The sequence below is a fragment of the Macrobrachium rosenbergii genome, chromosome 4 (assembly GCF_040412425.1).
Source record: "Macrobrachium rosenbergii isolate ZJJX-2024 chromosome 4, ASM4041242v1, whole genome shotgun sequence".
In the NCBI taxonomy this organism is placed as follows: domain Eukaryota; kingdom Metazoa; phylum Arthropoda; class Malacostraca; order Decapoda; family Palaemonidae; genus Macrobrachium; species Macrobrachium rosenbergii.
Window position 1 is genome coordinate 82,637,102 of NC_089744.1, and position 16,153 is coordinate 82,653,254.

Consider the following 16,153-nt stretch of genomic DNA (forward strand, 5'->3'; position numbering starts at 1 on the left):
GTTTGTTCCTTAATGTATTTTACTTCACACTGATTAATGGATATTAATGTTTTCATAGACACGTCTAGCTATTGAGCAAGAACGAGTTGTAGAACTTCAAAGGAAATATGATGTGGAAAGGGGGAAAGTTGGAAACCTTGGTGAACAGGCTTCAATTGAAAGGGCCCGTGCTCGTACTGAACTAATGGAAGAACAGGCAAGATGTGCTGAGCTAAATGCTGTTGTTAAGAACAATCAACTTGAGAAAGAAAATTTATTAAGAATGGTAAGTACTGGAGAGAAATGTGAAGTATCATATAATTTTGGGGGGGAAGTTTACATATAATTGTATAATTGTAATTTTTTTTTGTGATTCAGCTATATGTTAACAGATAGTAGATTGTTTAAATCAACTGTTCAAAGATCAGGCCGATGTTTTCTTAAGTAAATATATTACGGTACTGTAGAATATCAAAGTTTTATTAGTGGAATTAACTGCAGCACACTTTGTGAGAACTTGTTATTGGTAACTTTTGAATGTGTTATTAGTTTAACATTACAAAAAAGTGTTGTATATTTTACAGTACACTATATATCCTGATTAATCTTGCCACATTTGAAGAAATAAGGGTTTTGTGTTTTTCATTTTCATTTGATAATATACTAGGTAAAGCTGCATTTTATGATACAGTAAACTAAGATTGAGGCAGTACATCGGCTTCCTAATTCAGGTGATTTAAGACATATATCCTTTTAAGGGTAGAATACTTTGTACAGCATGCTTAACATGGCACACTATACTAAAGGGGCTGTGCAGTGCCCAGCCAGTTAAACTGACCTTGTTCCAGTTTTCCCTTATAATAATATTCCTTGTATTTAAGAGTATTGATAATTTTGAATTACGTAGTATTTAATACCATACTCTAGTGCATTATAGTACTATACTTATGCTTTCTGTTGGTTCTTGGTCCCCATTGTTACGTATCATCACTTTGACATGATATCCTCATATCACAGATTTTGTGCCATCTTCATCCAGTCATCTTATCAGTCTTCAATATAAAAAGGTTTTAGGCCCTCATGGTGGTTGCTTTTCATACTCTGCTGTGTGTATCCACTGGTCTCCTTCCATGTATTTTGTGTTTCTGCAGTCTCTTGAAATGAAGAAGTCAATTTTCTTTTTCAGTATGCAGCATTTTATTTGCAATTTATGTATGTATGTATGTATGTTGAATGGTCATCAAAGTAAATTTTACACAGAACAGTATCTTTTTTGATTAGTTACCTAGTTTTTTGGCAGAATTATGTCTGATTCTAGTACTTCTAGTTTTCACTATTGCAGCAAAGGGTGTAAAACTAGGTTAACAAAATCTTATGATCCTCATTCAGTATGCAGTAATTGTAGAGGGCAAGAATGTAGTAAGAAGAAGACTTGTAATGAATGTTCTTCTTGGGATAAGAAGCAGTGGAAAGTGCTTAAATTGCACTTGGATAAATTAAAAAGGGATAGGAAAGGAAGGCTGTTTCTAGAGCCGAGAGACGGTCACTTAGCCTAGAAACTACTCCTAAACCTAGATTAGTAGCTAGCCCTGCTCTTCCTTCTACTCCTATTCCCATTTTTTCTCCTAATACTGGCCCTCCTACTATTCATCCACATACTTGCTTCCAACCCTAATACCATTCATTGCCAGTCTCGAATCTAGGTTCGATAAGAAGATAGGTCTAGTATTTAATACAGTGGCAGAATTGGGAGCACCACTGAAAGTAATTATGGACAAAGTGTTTACCAAAGAAGTGATGGGTGACAGTGTAGTACAAGTAGAGGAGGTGGCTACACGTCCTGTCGGTTCTCCTAGATGAAGGTTCCTGTCATACTCCCCTGAACCTGGGAGAAGACATACCGGAAGTACAAGGGAGGCCAATGGGGTTTGCCCATGGGTAATCGCCTCCTCAGTTGAGCCTGTTGCATGATATTAGGTGTCGACAGACAGCCGTTGGAAAGGTGTCTTGTTGGAGGTGCACCAGTTGTCTTCCAGTTCTGGTGATTCTGGTGCAGACAAGAGGCGCCAGAAACAATGCCTACTTTCTTCACATCCACTAAAGTGCCCTTCAGCTGATGTGGGTCGCCATTCGGATCCACTTCCAGTTAAGCGGTATAGGAAGGCCAGTACCAGTCCACAGCCTTCTTGTAGTTACACAGTGGACGCTTCTGTCCCTGCCCTGGCATGGGACAGTCCAGAGGCCTTCTCACCAGAGCACCCATCTGCTGAGTGCCCTCACCTGGCTCCCAAGTGCCCATCATCAGCGACCAAACATCTGACTCATCTTCCTGAGCGCATGGTGCCACTCTCTGAGTGCCCGGCACCAACTCTTTAGTATTTGACACCCGCCTCTGAGCACCTAGCGACCTCTCTCAAACATGTCTCTCCTATTCAGTCTGCTCAGAGACCATGGTCTCTGTTGCTTTTAGATTAAAACAAACCATCGTTGGCTCCAGTTAAGTGACAGTTAGCTGAAATCATGAGCTTGTGAAGAAAGCTCCTCCACTTCCAAGACTTCCCATGATGCTATCCTGTCCCCGGTCTCCTCAGAAGAGGAAGAGGTCGATCAAGAACCTGCTCCTCCTTCTAACTGTGCAGCTCTTCTACAGTACCAGTTGGCAAATTTCCCCACTTTTTTCACCCCAGCTGCTCCGGTCTCACCTGTCTTGACCTTTTTGATGAGGGGTCAACCGGACGACAGGACTAGACTCCCCAAGATGGTACTTTCTTCACCCTCCAAGAAGCCTCTAAAGGAGATGGGAGATTGGCTTTCAGCTAATAGGGAGCAAGGAAAAGTGTCTTTAGCCTTTCCTCCCTTTCAGTTAATTTATAGGAGGTATTTATTGTGTCACCGTGGAAGCTCTTTCTTTGTAAGTCACTGTCTCCTCCCAAGGGGACTTTTGTGGCCGCATCGACTCTTCTCAATGTTCTGTGTTCTTGTTGGCGAAGATAATGTTTTTGCTGGCAGAACTAGATCACCTTGTTAAGGATCTTATCAATGTTTTTGAGGCTTTTAGGTTTCTTGACAGGACTGGGAGTCTTGTCATGTGCAGACAAGGCCATTAGAGATGGCTCTCTAGAGCTTTCGGCTCTGAGAGAGCTCTAGTGCTCCTTTACTACTAAGGGAGTCATGCAGATGCAGAATTTGGCCCTGTTATTTTCACCTCTGGACCAACATCACATTTTTCCTCAGGACACAGTTAAGGAAATTGAGTCCGACTTTCAGAAAAAATCAATGCAGGATCTGTTGGCTCAATCCTCCGAACGTCCCAAGGATTTGCCTGCCTTTGCACCCAAGTTGGCCTCTCCCCTCCAGCAGCAGCCTTTCCATGGAGGTAGACCCAGATCTTAGTTTAGGATACCTTTCCAGTGTATGTTTCACGGCCAGGTCCATTAAGAAGGGGTCAGCCAAGACAGTGCCCAAAAAGTGGAAACGCAGTCCTTCATGCGCCAGAAGGAGCCAGATTCCTGGAGTTTGGGGAAAAGTGGCTGATTAGAGGAGCAGAGCAGTGGATCATCAACGTTAAAGGAGGGCTACACCATCCTGTTCTTGGAGAGCCCACCATTAGTCACTTCTCCCATCACGTTGTCGGCTTACTCGAGAGGCTCAGAGAGGCATTCGCCCCATTTGGAGGAAGTTTCCTCCCTCCTCCAAAAGAAGGCCATAGAGGAAGTTGAGAATACCAACACAGAGGGCTTTTACAACCGTCTCTTTGTGGTCCTGAAAACATCAGGGGATGGAGACCTGTCCTAGATGTAAGCGCCCTCATTCATTTTGTCTAGAAGACAAAATTCAAGATGGAGACGAACATTCAGTCCTTTCATCCATTCACCAGGGTGACTAGATGATAACATTAGACATGCAGGATGCATACTTCAACATTCCGATCCATCCAGACTCCAAGAAGTATCTAAGGTCCGTCTTTCAGGACAGAGTACTGTATATTAGTTTCGGGCCCTTTGCTTCGGCCTTTCTGTGGCCCCTCAAGTGTTCACTTGAGTTCTTGCTCCTCTCTCAAAATGGCTCCATTTGTTAGGGATCAATGTAAGTCTGTATCTGGATGACTGGCTGCTTCGATCCCTGTCAAAGGAAAAGTGCATGAAGGACTTGCACAAGGTTTTGCTTCTTACCAAGGAGCTGAGCCTTCTTATCAGTCCACAGAAGTCTCAGTTGGCCCCAAGAGATTCTCTATTTGGGGATGACTCTCAACTCTCTGACTTTTCGGACTTTTCTGTCTCCCCGGAAAATTTCTAGCTGCCTTCAGATGGTCCACAGGTTTTTAACACTTTGGTCTTGCTCAGCTCAGCAGTGGATGAGCCTGCTGGGGATGTTGGCATCCATATAGATGTTTGTCATACTAGGTAGAGTGCATCTGAGAGTTCCCCAGTTCTTCCTAAAGGCCAACTGGGACAGGAAAACACAGCCGGACACTTATGTGTTTACAGTCACCCTTAAGATCAGAGCAGACCTGCAATGGTGGCTGTCCGAAGAAAGACTGTCAGAAGGGAAGTCCCTTCAATCTCTGAGCCCTGACCTAGACTTTTATTCGGATGCCTTGGACTCAGGCTGGGGAGCTCTACTGGGGAATCAGGAAGTATCCAGCATGTGGACCCCAGAATAACAAAGTCTACATATAAACGTCAGAGAACTGAAAGCAGTTCATCTAGGCATTCAGTGTTTCTCGACCATGGTCTGCAACAAGACAGTGATAGTCCATGCAGACAGTACCATGGCTTTAGCTATATCTGGAAACAAGGCAGCACTCATTCCTTTTCTCTCTGTCAGGCAGCAAGAGATCCACTCCCGTAGGTGGATCAAAATCAAGTGACTCTGGTCACCCAGTTCATCCAGGGAAAATTAAATGTTTTGGTGGACGAGCTGAGCCATCGGAAGCTTCTTTCCCACTTAATGGACCTTAGATCCCCTTGTCTGTCTAGATCTTTGGAAACTGTGGGGCAAGCCAATTTAGACCTGTTTGCCACATCCAAGAACTATTGTCTTCCTCTCTTTTGCTCTCCAGTCCCAGATCCTCTTGCATGGGCAACAGATGCCATGCTGCAAGACTGGTCCAATCTGGATCTGTACGCTTTTCCTCCCTTCAGCTTGATCAGGGAGGTGATAAACAAATTTCAAGCCCACCACAACACCACTATGACCCTCATAGCCCCGTTTTGGCCCCTGAAGGAGTGGTTCCTGGACCTTCTTCAGTTACTGGTAGATTTTCCAAGACTCCTTCCCCAAAAACCATCTTTACTCATGCAACCCCACTTCAGAAGACACCACCAAGGGTTGTCCGTTCTTGCCCCTTGCCCTGACAGGCTTTAGATTGTCCGCAAGTTTGCCAGAATACAAGGTTTTCCAAGGGGCTATAGCACGATGCAGGAGAAGATATTCTAGCCTTGTCTACCAGGCCAAGTGGGCAGTTTTCCGTGGATGATGCTACAACCACAAATGTCTCTTCTTCTGAGACATCTGTCGTCAAACTCAGATATTAATGACCTGATCAAGTCCTTTGATACATCAAGACAGAGGAAGGACAATCTGGTCTCTTGGAACCCGGATGTAGTCTTGAAGTGGCTGACAGGTCCTGCTTTTGAACCCCTACGTTCCACTTCTCTGAGGGACCTCACTTGTAAGACACTCCTACTGCGAAGCACATTATTGAAATTCAAGCCATCGATAAAAGGATAGGTTTTTCCCAAGGGGTTGCAGTTTGCTCCTTTACCCTAGGTTTTTGGCCAAGAACGAGGACCCATCCAAGCCCTGGCCTCATTCTTTGACCATTAAGAATTTAATGGACATCCTTGGCTCCAAGGAAGAAGAGGAGAGTACTCTGTCCGGTCAGAGCTCTGAGTTACTATCTGAGTAGGACAGAGAAGATTAGAGGTCCATCCAGTAACCTCTGGTGTTCAGTTAAGAACCCTTCTCACCCTCTGTCTAAGAATGCCTTGTCGTTCTTTCTGAGGGACTTGATTTCAGAGGCACATTCACAGATCCAGGAAGACATGTTGCCAACTTTTAAAGTGAAGGCTCATGAAGTCAGAGCAGTATCTACCTCTTTGTCTTTCAGGCACAATATGTCCCTAACTTCCATTCTTCAGTCTACCTACTGGAATTGCAAGTCTGTTTTCTCATCACACTATTTAGAGGAGGTGGAAACAGTGTTTGATAATTGCAGTAACTTGGGACCATTATCAGTGGCTGGCATGGTATTGGGTGAGGATTCATAGGAGGCACTTTTTCTCCTACTATCCTTTTGCCTTGGTGTAGGGTTTTTGAGTTTTTGAGGAGCCTTAGGGTACAGGGTACCTGGAGTACCCTCCAGTCTTAGTGGATGGGTTGTGGTGTTTTCAGGGTAGGTGACAGCATTGTCTGGTTGTTTTTAAATTTGGTACTGCGCCCAGGCCAAGGGTACTTTCATATGCTTTGCTAGCCATCAGGCGTGTCCTCCGCTGTAAAGCTCCCACTTAAGTAGAGGCGACCGATGGTTCAACTGCCATACCTCTACAGGTTAAGGTTAGTACCAACCAGAGGCAGTAGTCACCTGCAGCAGCTCTCTTACCATGTAAGGAAACAACAAGCATTGTATCAATGCTGGCAAAATTTTCTATTTCAAAGCCATTACCATGCTTTAATGTTTTGGAGTAGAATATGTCCATATATCCCACCTCCATTCAATGTGGGATTCAGCTGTGTAATTACTGCACTTGGTAAGTTATTTATATGAAAATAACATTTCATAATTAAATTAAGTTTCATATATACTTAACAAGTCTTTACAGAATTGGAGCCCACCCTCCTCCCCTCTTATGGACATAAGGGCACAAACAAAATTGAGCTTACCTGCCAGTTGTTTTCCCTGGGTGCTCCAATAGTGGGCAGAGCCTGTCACCTACACAAAAAAAGTAGAAACGCTACCGCGAATTTAAAAAAAGGCTGCCGCGCGAGTAGAATTGTTAGCTGTAATTAATTGGCAAGTATATGTGAAACTTAATTTCATTATGAAAATGTCATTTTGTATTTCATGGATATATGCCTGTTATGTGTGCCTGGATGACAGATTGAAAACAGAATAAATAAAGCACTTAATGAATAGTTGTTCAATCAAGCAGTGTTAGTTAAAGATTAGTGAGACCTCCTTTGCCAGGGTAATCCCCATCTCACTTATCAGAGATCTCATTCCTTCATTCTGTTTTTCCAACATGGAAGTACATATTCAGTGAGCCATAGTGAGAGAATTATCAATAAAGATAAGTTCTGAAGTGTCATAAAGGAGATTAACTAGCCTATAGTAACGGCTGTCATTTCCAGATATTTATTTTGTCTTTTTAGTTCTGTTATGAATACATGCTGCAATTGATTGATTAGGTTTCTGTTTGTTCGTGATGCGAGAATATAGAATGCCTAGTCCTTAGTTAGTCTAGTTTGCTGCTATTTTATAGCACTTTATAGTAAGTTATCTGATCATCAGAATTGTTTGGTTGCATACTTAGAATTCAGGAGTCTGCATGATTGACAACATAATAATCTAAATTGCTGATGTAGATGCTTTAATTATTTCTAATGAACATCATCTTGTTGTTTAGTCACCATAATTTCATGATGTATAAAATCTATAATTAATGCATCATCACTATGGGTATTTTTTGTAAAATCTATAATTAATGCATCATCACTATGGGTATTTTTCCAGGAATGATCTTAAGGTTTTGTTAAGCATTTAACTTACATTTAGTATTTTTTATATATTATATAGATGAACCAAGACAAGGAGCGTTTAAGACAACGAGAACTACAAGTGAGAGATCTTGAGAATAAGTTAAGTAAATTGGAGTCTGACCTTCAGGCTCAAGCCACTGCATGTCAGGTAACATCTCACAAAGTACGTGAAGAAGATGCACAACTTCACATGAAGTACAGCCAGACAATTCAGAAGCTGGTAAGTGTGATGCATATTTTGTTATTTTTGTGCAGTTTACACATTAAAGATGTTATGAGAGCTGACATCCTAATATTAGATATTTCATTAATGTTATATAGTTTTATGCTTTTTTTTGTCCATATCAGCCACCAGATAAGAGATGCAGTCAGTTTGTTTTACACCACGTTTGGTCAAATCTGCCAGCATTTTTTAATGGACTTGTGTTATATTCTCATTAGGACCACCTCTGGATTAAACATTAAACAAAATGTGCTTAAGACCTCAAGGGAAGAGCAGCCCAACAGAGTTTTTTCCTCTACCAGATGTACAGTGGACCATGTAAATGTTGCAAGTGCATCAGAATACAAGAATAGTATTAGTATTACTGTAATTATAGTATTTAAGAAGTTAATAATATATTTTATTCTTGGAAATACAAGAAAATTGGAATCTGGCAAGTGCCACGTGGCCCACAGAGCAACCTCAGCTTGCTTTGGAATGTGTTCAGTGAGAACACTTGTGAGTGAAGCAGTTAGGTGGCACTCAGGTGTTCACTAGTGTGTCACAACACTTTAATATTGTTTTTATTTAGAATTACATATACAGTGGCTCCTTGGTTTACGAATTTAATTAATTCCAAATTCCAATTTGTATATCAAAATGTTTGTATATTGATCCAAATATCCCATAAGGAATATTGTAATGTGAATTTTGTTAATTTGTCCCACACACAAGAGTTTCCCCCATATCCACCCTTTGCACCCACTTTAAAGCAATTATTTTAAGCACAAACAATATATAATTTAATGATAACCATGTTCAACAAAAACAGATAAAAGAATAAAGCATTTCACGATAAATTTTAACATAAAAGATGAAAAAAATCATATGTCACTGCGGTGATGCACAAGTGACTTGAGATAGAGGGAAGGAGTGTTTATACTGTTGAGGAGAGAAGTTTGTAATGTACATAAAAGCAGTAACGGTTCACATCAAAAGAATAAAAGAAGGGAATTTCACAATAAATTTACCATTATGATACAATATAAAAACAATCAATACAGTAACAATGGAAAATCGAAAGAGAGTCTTGCCCTGAGTGAGTGTTCGGAACTGCACTGAGTGAGACGGTAGAGAGGAGAGGGTGGGATGGTGGTGGGTTATTGGGTGGGAGATGGGGGTCCACTTCATACTGACTTCCCAGCTGGGGCTGGGCTCAGTTGTTTTTCTCTTTCACTTCATTTCGCCCATTTCTTTCACTTACACTTGATTTGCCCAAATCACTTCTTTTTGTTACGGTAAAATACCTATCGAGTGACACTTGCTTTTTATGATTTTTTAGCACTGTAAAGTAACTCATGAAACGCGCACCTTGGATTGTTTGTTTAAATGACTTCCTAGTGAAAAGTTATTTGATCTCTTTCCTTTTCGTACTTGCATTCTTTACTTATTACTTATTTGTTTGCAAAATCCTCATATTTATTTGATTATAATTTTAAATTCTGCCATTTGCCAAATGTAAGTTGATGTGTTGTGGCATAATTAATCTCCTTCTTGCGGTCAAGATCCATGCGTAAAATACGCGTTGACAATCATACACATGTGAGGGATTGTTTTCACTATTCCGGACACTGGTTACTCTCTCTCTCTCTAACATACATGCTTGACACAATCGGACACACACACACTATCGATTCCTTTGATTATCCTTGAAAAATGTGAATAAAATTGATTTTGCTGTCAACCTTTGCCTGCTGCCACCATTTCGGTTTCCTTGAAGGGATCCCATCTCTCCTCCCTCAATCCCAGCTGGCCGCATGCCATTTTCCATCGAACAGCTTGTAAATCAGATTTTTAGCTCACACACAGAAACAAAATTTTACAAAAATTTTCCATCATATAACGAAAATACAAGTAACGAATCATTTGTGTGCTAAGGAACCACTGTATGGAGGGAGTTACCATAAACTTTTCAGTGCTTTGGAACTTTTAACCCCATGTGGATGGGTAACATAAATACAGTAGCTCCTCGGTATACGAATTTAATTTGTTTCAAATTCCAATTTGTATATCGAAATGTTGGTATATCGATCTGGATATTCCCATAAGGAATAATGTCCCATACTCAAGAATTTCCCCCATATCAACCCTTTGTACCCACTTTAATACAGGCAGTCCTGGTTATTGGTGGGGGTTCTGTTCTGATGGCATGACGATAAGTGACAATTGCTTATAACCAAAAATCCGCGATTTTTCGGGGCTTTTTCGGTGATTTTTGGCACTTATTGGCGCTGACAAATGCAGAAAATCGCTGATTTTTGGTTGTCGGCGCCTTTGTCGGATATGTATCGGCGCCAATATGTGATTATCAGTGCCGATAAGCAGAAATCAGTTCACACCAGCACCAAGAATTGCCAATTTTCGTTGCTAGACAAGTGTCAAAAAACCAGGTCACTGATAACTGGGGACTGCATATACAATTATTTTAAGCACATGCACAATATATCATTTATGATAACCATATTCAACAAAATAAATAAAAGAATAAAGCATTTCACAATAAAATTTAACATAAAAGATGAACAAAATTACGTCACCGCGGTGACGCACAGCTGGCTTGAGATAAGGGAGGGAGTGTTTAGTTAAGGAGGGAAGGAGAAGAGACAGTAAAAACATCACTGTACTGTATATAGTAAAAACAGTAATAATTCATGTAGAAAAATGAAAGAATGAATTTAACAATGGTACAATATAAAAACAGTCAAATGCAATACAGTAACAATAAAAAATCGGGAGAGAATCTTACCTTGAGCAAGTGTTCGGGACAGAGCTAGTGAGACAGTAGAGAGGTGAGGGAGTGGATAGTGGTGGGTTATCGGGTGGGGGACGGGGGTTCACTTTCCACTGACTTCCCAGATGTGCCACTGGGACCAGGCTCAGTTGATTTTCCTTTTTCACTATGTTTTGCCCATTTGCTTTCACTTGATTTAAATCACTTCTTTTTGATTCGGTAAAATACCTATAGAGTGACACTTTTTTGCAATTTTTTAGCACTGTAAAAATAACTCATCCCCACATCATCAAACAAACTGGCGCTGCGTTCTGCTTCTGCGTGCCTTGGATTGTTTGTTTCTACAAATTTCTTTGGATTTTCCCATGTTTCACACCATTCCTGATTTCTGTGGATGACAGTGGCGAAGTCAGCACTATTTCCACTTGTCCCCAGATGAAGAAAGTTCCTCTGACTCACTTCTCTGTCTCTTCGAGCATCTCCTTCAATTCAACCACTGTCAACTCCTCATCATGTTAGTCAATCAGTTCGTTTATGTCTTCGTGGTCTACCTCCTGCCCCATAGTTTTGCCAGATGACACAATCTCCTTTACAGTTTGATCCTCATGAATGAAACCTACGAAGTGACGTTCAAGAAGGCAGTCTGGCCATAATTTTCTCCATGCAGAATTGAGCATTCTTTGTGTGACACCCTGCCATGCTTCATTAATGAGCTTTAAGCAGCCAGTGATGTCAAAATGCTCCTTCTAAAACTCATTAAGGGTTAGGTTCATTGCTTCAGTAACCTTGAAGCATCTTTGAAACAGAGCCTTAGTGTAGAGTTTTTAAAAGTTGGATATGACCTGCTGATCCATGGGCTGGAGTATGAGGGTACTATTGTGGGGGAGGAACACAATATATCAAACTGTTTACCAACAGCTTGCGATCTTTCATGTCCTTTGGATGGGCAGGTGCGTTGTCCATTACAAGTATGGCTTTGAGCAGCAATCCATTTTCTTCTAAATAACTTTTTATAGTTGGGCAGCACACTTCGTTGAACTACTGCAAGAACAAAGACTGTGTGACCCAGGCTTTATTGTTGGATTTCCACATATATGTTTCTTAAATGCTCGTGGATTCTCGGAATGATAAACCAACAATGGCTTTATTTTTAGATCTCCCGATGCGTTAGCACAGAACAAAAGCATAAGGTGGTCTTTCATCGGCTTATGTCATGGCATTTTCTTTTCTTCAGATGTAATATAGGTCTTCTTTGGCATCTTCCGAAAAAGACCTGTCTCATCACAGTTGAATACTTGTGGGGCTGGTAGCCCTGAGAATCCACAAAACTTTTAAATTTCTTCACATAATCTTTGGCTTCCTTTTTATCTGCACTCACAGCCTTAACCCCGTCCAATTCATAAAATTTTGGAACTATCCATAGCTCACCTTGAAGTCCATTTCTGGAGGAGGACCTGGCAAGTCTTTGGCGACTTCTCCATAAATGGTCAAGGCTTTCTGCGAAATCATGGCTTTACTCACAGAATCTCCAGCAAGCTTTCTGCCTCAGCCAGAGAAGCAGCAATTTCTCCATTTCTTCCATCGCTTGCGGGGGCTGCTTAAACGATATTCTTGTTACTCCTACTGCAGTGTCTAATGACTTAATTTCGTCTTTCTTCTTTAGAACTGTACATATCATCAACATAGATCTGCCATATTCTCGAGCTAAGTCAGGCACGTGTGTGCCAGCTTCATGCTTGGCGATCATTTCTTTCTTAACTTCAACAGTTAAGATCCCTTTTTCTTCATCACTTCCTTAACAGGCTTCTTCTTCATGTGTGACATTGTTATTCCCAACTATTAATCACAATATAATTTTAAAAACATGATGCTGTAAAGTTATGCAAAGTCTCAGCCACAAGCACAAACGCGATAAGGTACGATTTAGACTAGCACGGATCAGTGAGTTTGTGTCAGGGTCATGAGGCAAATGAGGTCGATTAAGGACTTTTCAGAACCTACTTTGACATTTTAAAATAGAGAACCATCATCCCAGTTGTTTTTTGCCTTCCCACTGTGTATCACCCTTCCCTACATCCACCTGGCCCTCTCCCTATAATGCAGGACCAAGTGAATCCCATCCCCCCCCACAATCCTGGTTGGCCACACGCGAGATTCTTATACTACAGTTATTATCCTACTTACAATGGGGTTAGGTTCCAAAAAACCCATCATTTGTAGTAAAACATATTTCGAATATAGCCTAGCCTACACTAGGGTATTCAGTAACATATTCAATACCATGTATACATATATGGTAGCCTAGTCTTATACATACACAGTATAGTATTATTAATATCAGTTAATACTGGAGGTTCATACAGATTGACTTATGATAATTCAATACAAAGAGAAATTGAATAACAAACAAGAATTAGCTTAGCCTACAATATGGTATATCATATACATATACAGCAGCCTAGCCTACATTATACTGTACTCTATATTCACATATTAATTACAATATCGTATTATACAAACATCAACATAACGAATATGCATCTTTTCCACAGATCTTTAAAATGTTGTTTTAATTCACTGTATCCAATACTGTAATACTGTATATATTCTTATACAGGCAGTCCCTGGTTATCGGCTGGGGTTCCGTTCTGAGGGAATGATGATAACTGAAAATCAGCGATTTTTGGCACTTTTTCGGCGATTTTCGGGGCTTTTCGGCACTGAAAAGCACCAATTTTTGGTTATCGGCATCTCTGTTAGATATGTATTGGCACCAATACCCAATTATTGGCCCCGCTAAGCAGAAATCGGTGATTTTCAGTGCTGAAAATTGCCGATTTTCGTCGCTAGACAAGCGCGGTAAGACCGGATCACCATTAACCGAGCCCGCCATTAACTGGGGACTGCCTGTATTGCTTGTGTATTATAAATTGCGATCATATTGATCAATGTTTTGGTTTGGAAATCGAATACATGGTAAGGGTATTTCACTGTATTTAACTCAGTTCAGAGTGCTTTTCTTGCTTCTAGTTAGTGGGGCAAGGTTATTTTTCGTTGGGCAAGGTTATTTTTCGTTATACGAAGTATTTTTAAGTCGAAATATAACTTAAATACATCTCGTTGTGAAATTAATTTAGCTTTTTTTCATTAATAGATGACGTTGGCTGTTTGGGGGCATGTTTGTTTTGTGTAAAAAAAATCAAGATTCCGTTCGCTGTTTTCACTTGATTTCATTATAATAAGAGCTTTATGTATTTATCATTTATCGGCTTAAAAATAGCAGTAATATGTGTTCTTTCATGCCCAGTAGTTTTGATTAAAATACTTTCTCTCCTATTTTAATTACGGTCGAGTTTCATCCTTGTTGCCGATGCACGATAATTTATAGTCATTAGCAGCTTGAACAGTTTTCTCAGCTTCACCTACAACTTGCAGCTTAAATTTATCAGTATATTTCCTTGCCGATCTTTTATCCATACCGAATAAGGGTATAATGTAAAAATATATCAGTCCTATTCTATTTAGCGTCAATTGTACTATAGCTTCGGTAATTGTTTACTACCGTACAATGGTTGAAATACAGGCAAAATGGCTGTTGTTATCCAATTCGGTTATAAGCAAACAACAGTTTCTCGTTTAGGTGTTTATGGGTGTACGCATTTACGCAAGAGTATAATGTTACTAACAATACTTTTATCATTCTCTTTTACTTTTTTAACTAGAAGATGGAATAAAGAGATGGAGGAAAAGAAGTTGGTCTATTGTAATTTGGTCTCTCTCGCTGCCTGATTGTACGCTGCTGCCTGTGCCCACGCGAAATTTAAAAATATTTGATAAATATTGTCGTATTAGTATTAATTGCTTACCCATCATAAAATCGAATTATCATAACTCTAGCACTACCTGGGTACCTGAGTATTTTAATAGTTTTATCACAAAAAGTGCATTTAGTCATGAAAATACAGTAATTAGTGAATGTTTTTAAGTGAAAAATACCATAAATGGACGAATTTTCAGCAAATAATGTATATACATGTTCCATAGAGAAACCTGTGAATAAGTGAGTCCGCAAATTGTGAGAACACGAATATGTGGGTTTACTATAACTTGGTAAAAATAGCATATTTTTACGACTGTCATTTGGAAAAGGGTTGGAAATAGTCACTTTCAACTCTCCTTGGAAGGTACAGAAAATTTGTTAGAATTTTTTTTCTTATACCAGGTGCATATCCATATCTTCTCTTTTCATTGAAAAAAGGATTTTGATGTAGGAAAAATCTATTTTTGGGTGAGGTAGCTGTGTCGTCCTGATGAAAGGTTCCCTTAGGCAGCTTTCTAGAGTACAAATACTGCTAACTGTACCAGTGAAAAAAACAAAAGGGTCTGTGGAGTTCCAACCCCCACTGCGACTATCCAATACGGATATCGTGTATGTAACAGGGACGTATGCAAGCATAGCCACAGCTATCTTACCCCGCATAGATTTAACCTCGTCTGCTAGGAAGGGGTAACGATTGATATTGGGGAGCCGTTACATCGCCTATGTCTCCCGATATCAGTGTGCGTAGCTAGCGACAGACCTACGTCATTCCCTCAAGCCGGACTAGTTGCTTGGGGAGAATCCATCACTGAGCAATCGAGGGGGAAGGCCTAACTGTAACGGGCTGGTTCATTAGGACGACACAGCTACCTCACCCAAAAATAGATTTTTCCTACATCAAAATCCGTTTTTTGGACTCGGGCTGTGTCGTCCAGATGAAAGTGTACCAGAGAAATTTGCATTGCTCAGAAGACTAAATCCGACCATACCAGGAACACCATCCTGAGAATAACTATTCCCGTCAGGGGAGTGATATGAAAAGTCAATCCAACCAAGACAACCTCCATGAAATGCATGTCTGTGAGCGGTTTGACCATACTAGAACCTCAGGCAAAGCCAAAGGTGAAAGTCTATGAACCGACCAAGAGTGGGTAGAGTGAGCTCCTTTTATTGGGTAGAGTGAGCTCCTTATACATAAAAGGATGAGGTGAAGGACAGACCGTCTCGAGGGTAAGAAGGGAAACTTGGTCCCTTTTAACCATTAAATTAGATAACACTCAAGGTGGTGAGCAGTACAATTATAATAGGGATAATTAATTGGTACACAACAGCAGGACATGCAGGAAGAAAACACCAAATGACATTTATAGGATTTTATTACAATATTCAAAATTAAATTTAACATTCCATGACAATAACACTTGTCAGCCAATAATCACTTAAACATAAAGTAACCATTACTGACCAGACTCGGCCAGGCAAATTACAAAACCATTAATATAAAGGAGATAATAGTACAGAATATGGCAATGGAATGGAGATGAGAGATGAAAACAGTGACAAGATGGGGCTTAACTTCTTGGATCTGCTTACAGTAGTG

The 16,153-nt window shown here is 40.3% G+C and overlaps 1 protein-coding gene across 1 annotated transcript in view; it reads left to right on the forward strand.

Moving 5' to 3' along the window:
- LOC136836305 (golgin subfamily A member 4-like) overlaps positions 1–16,153 on the forward strand; it is a 520,799-nt gene that overhangs the window by 421,120 nt on the left and 83,526 nt on the right. Inside the window, exons 41-42 of the mRNA XM_067100429.1 lie at positions 59–265; positions 7,778–7,960. Of these exons, the coding sequence (XP_066956530.1) occupies positions 59–265; positions 7,778–7,960 (390 nt within the window). The remainder of the gene's footprint in view (positions 1–58; positions 266–7,777; positions 7,961–16,153) is intronic.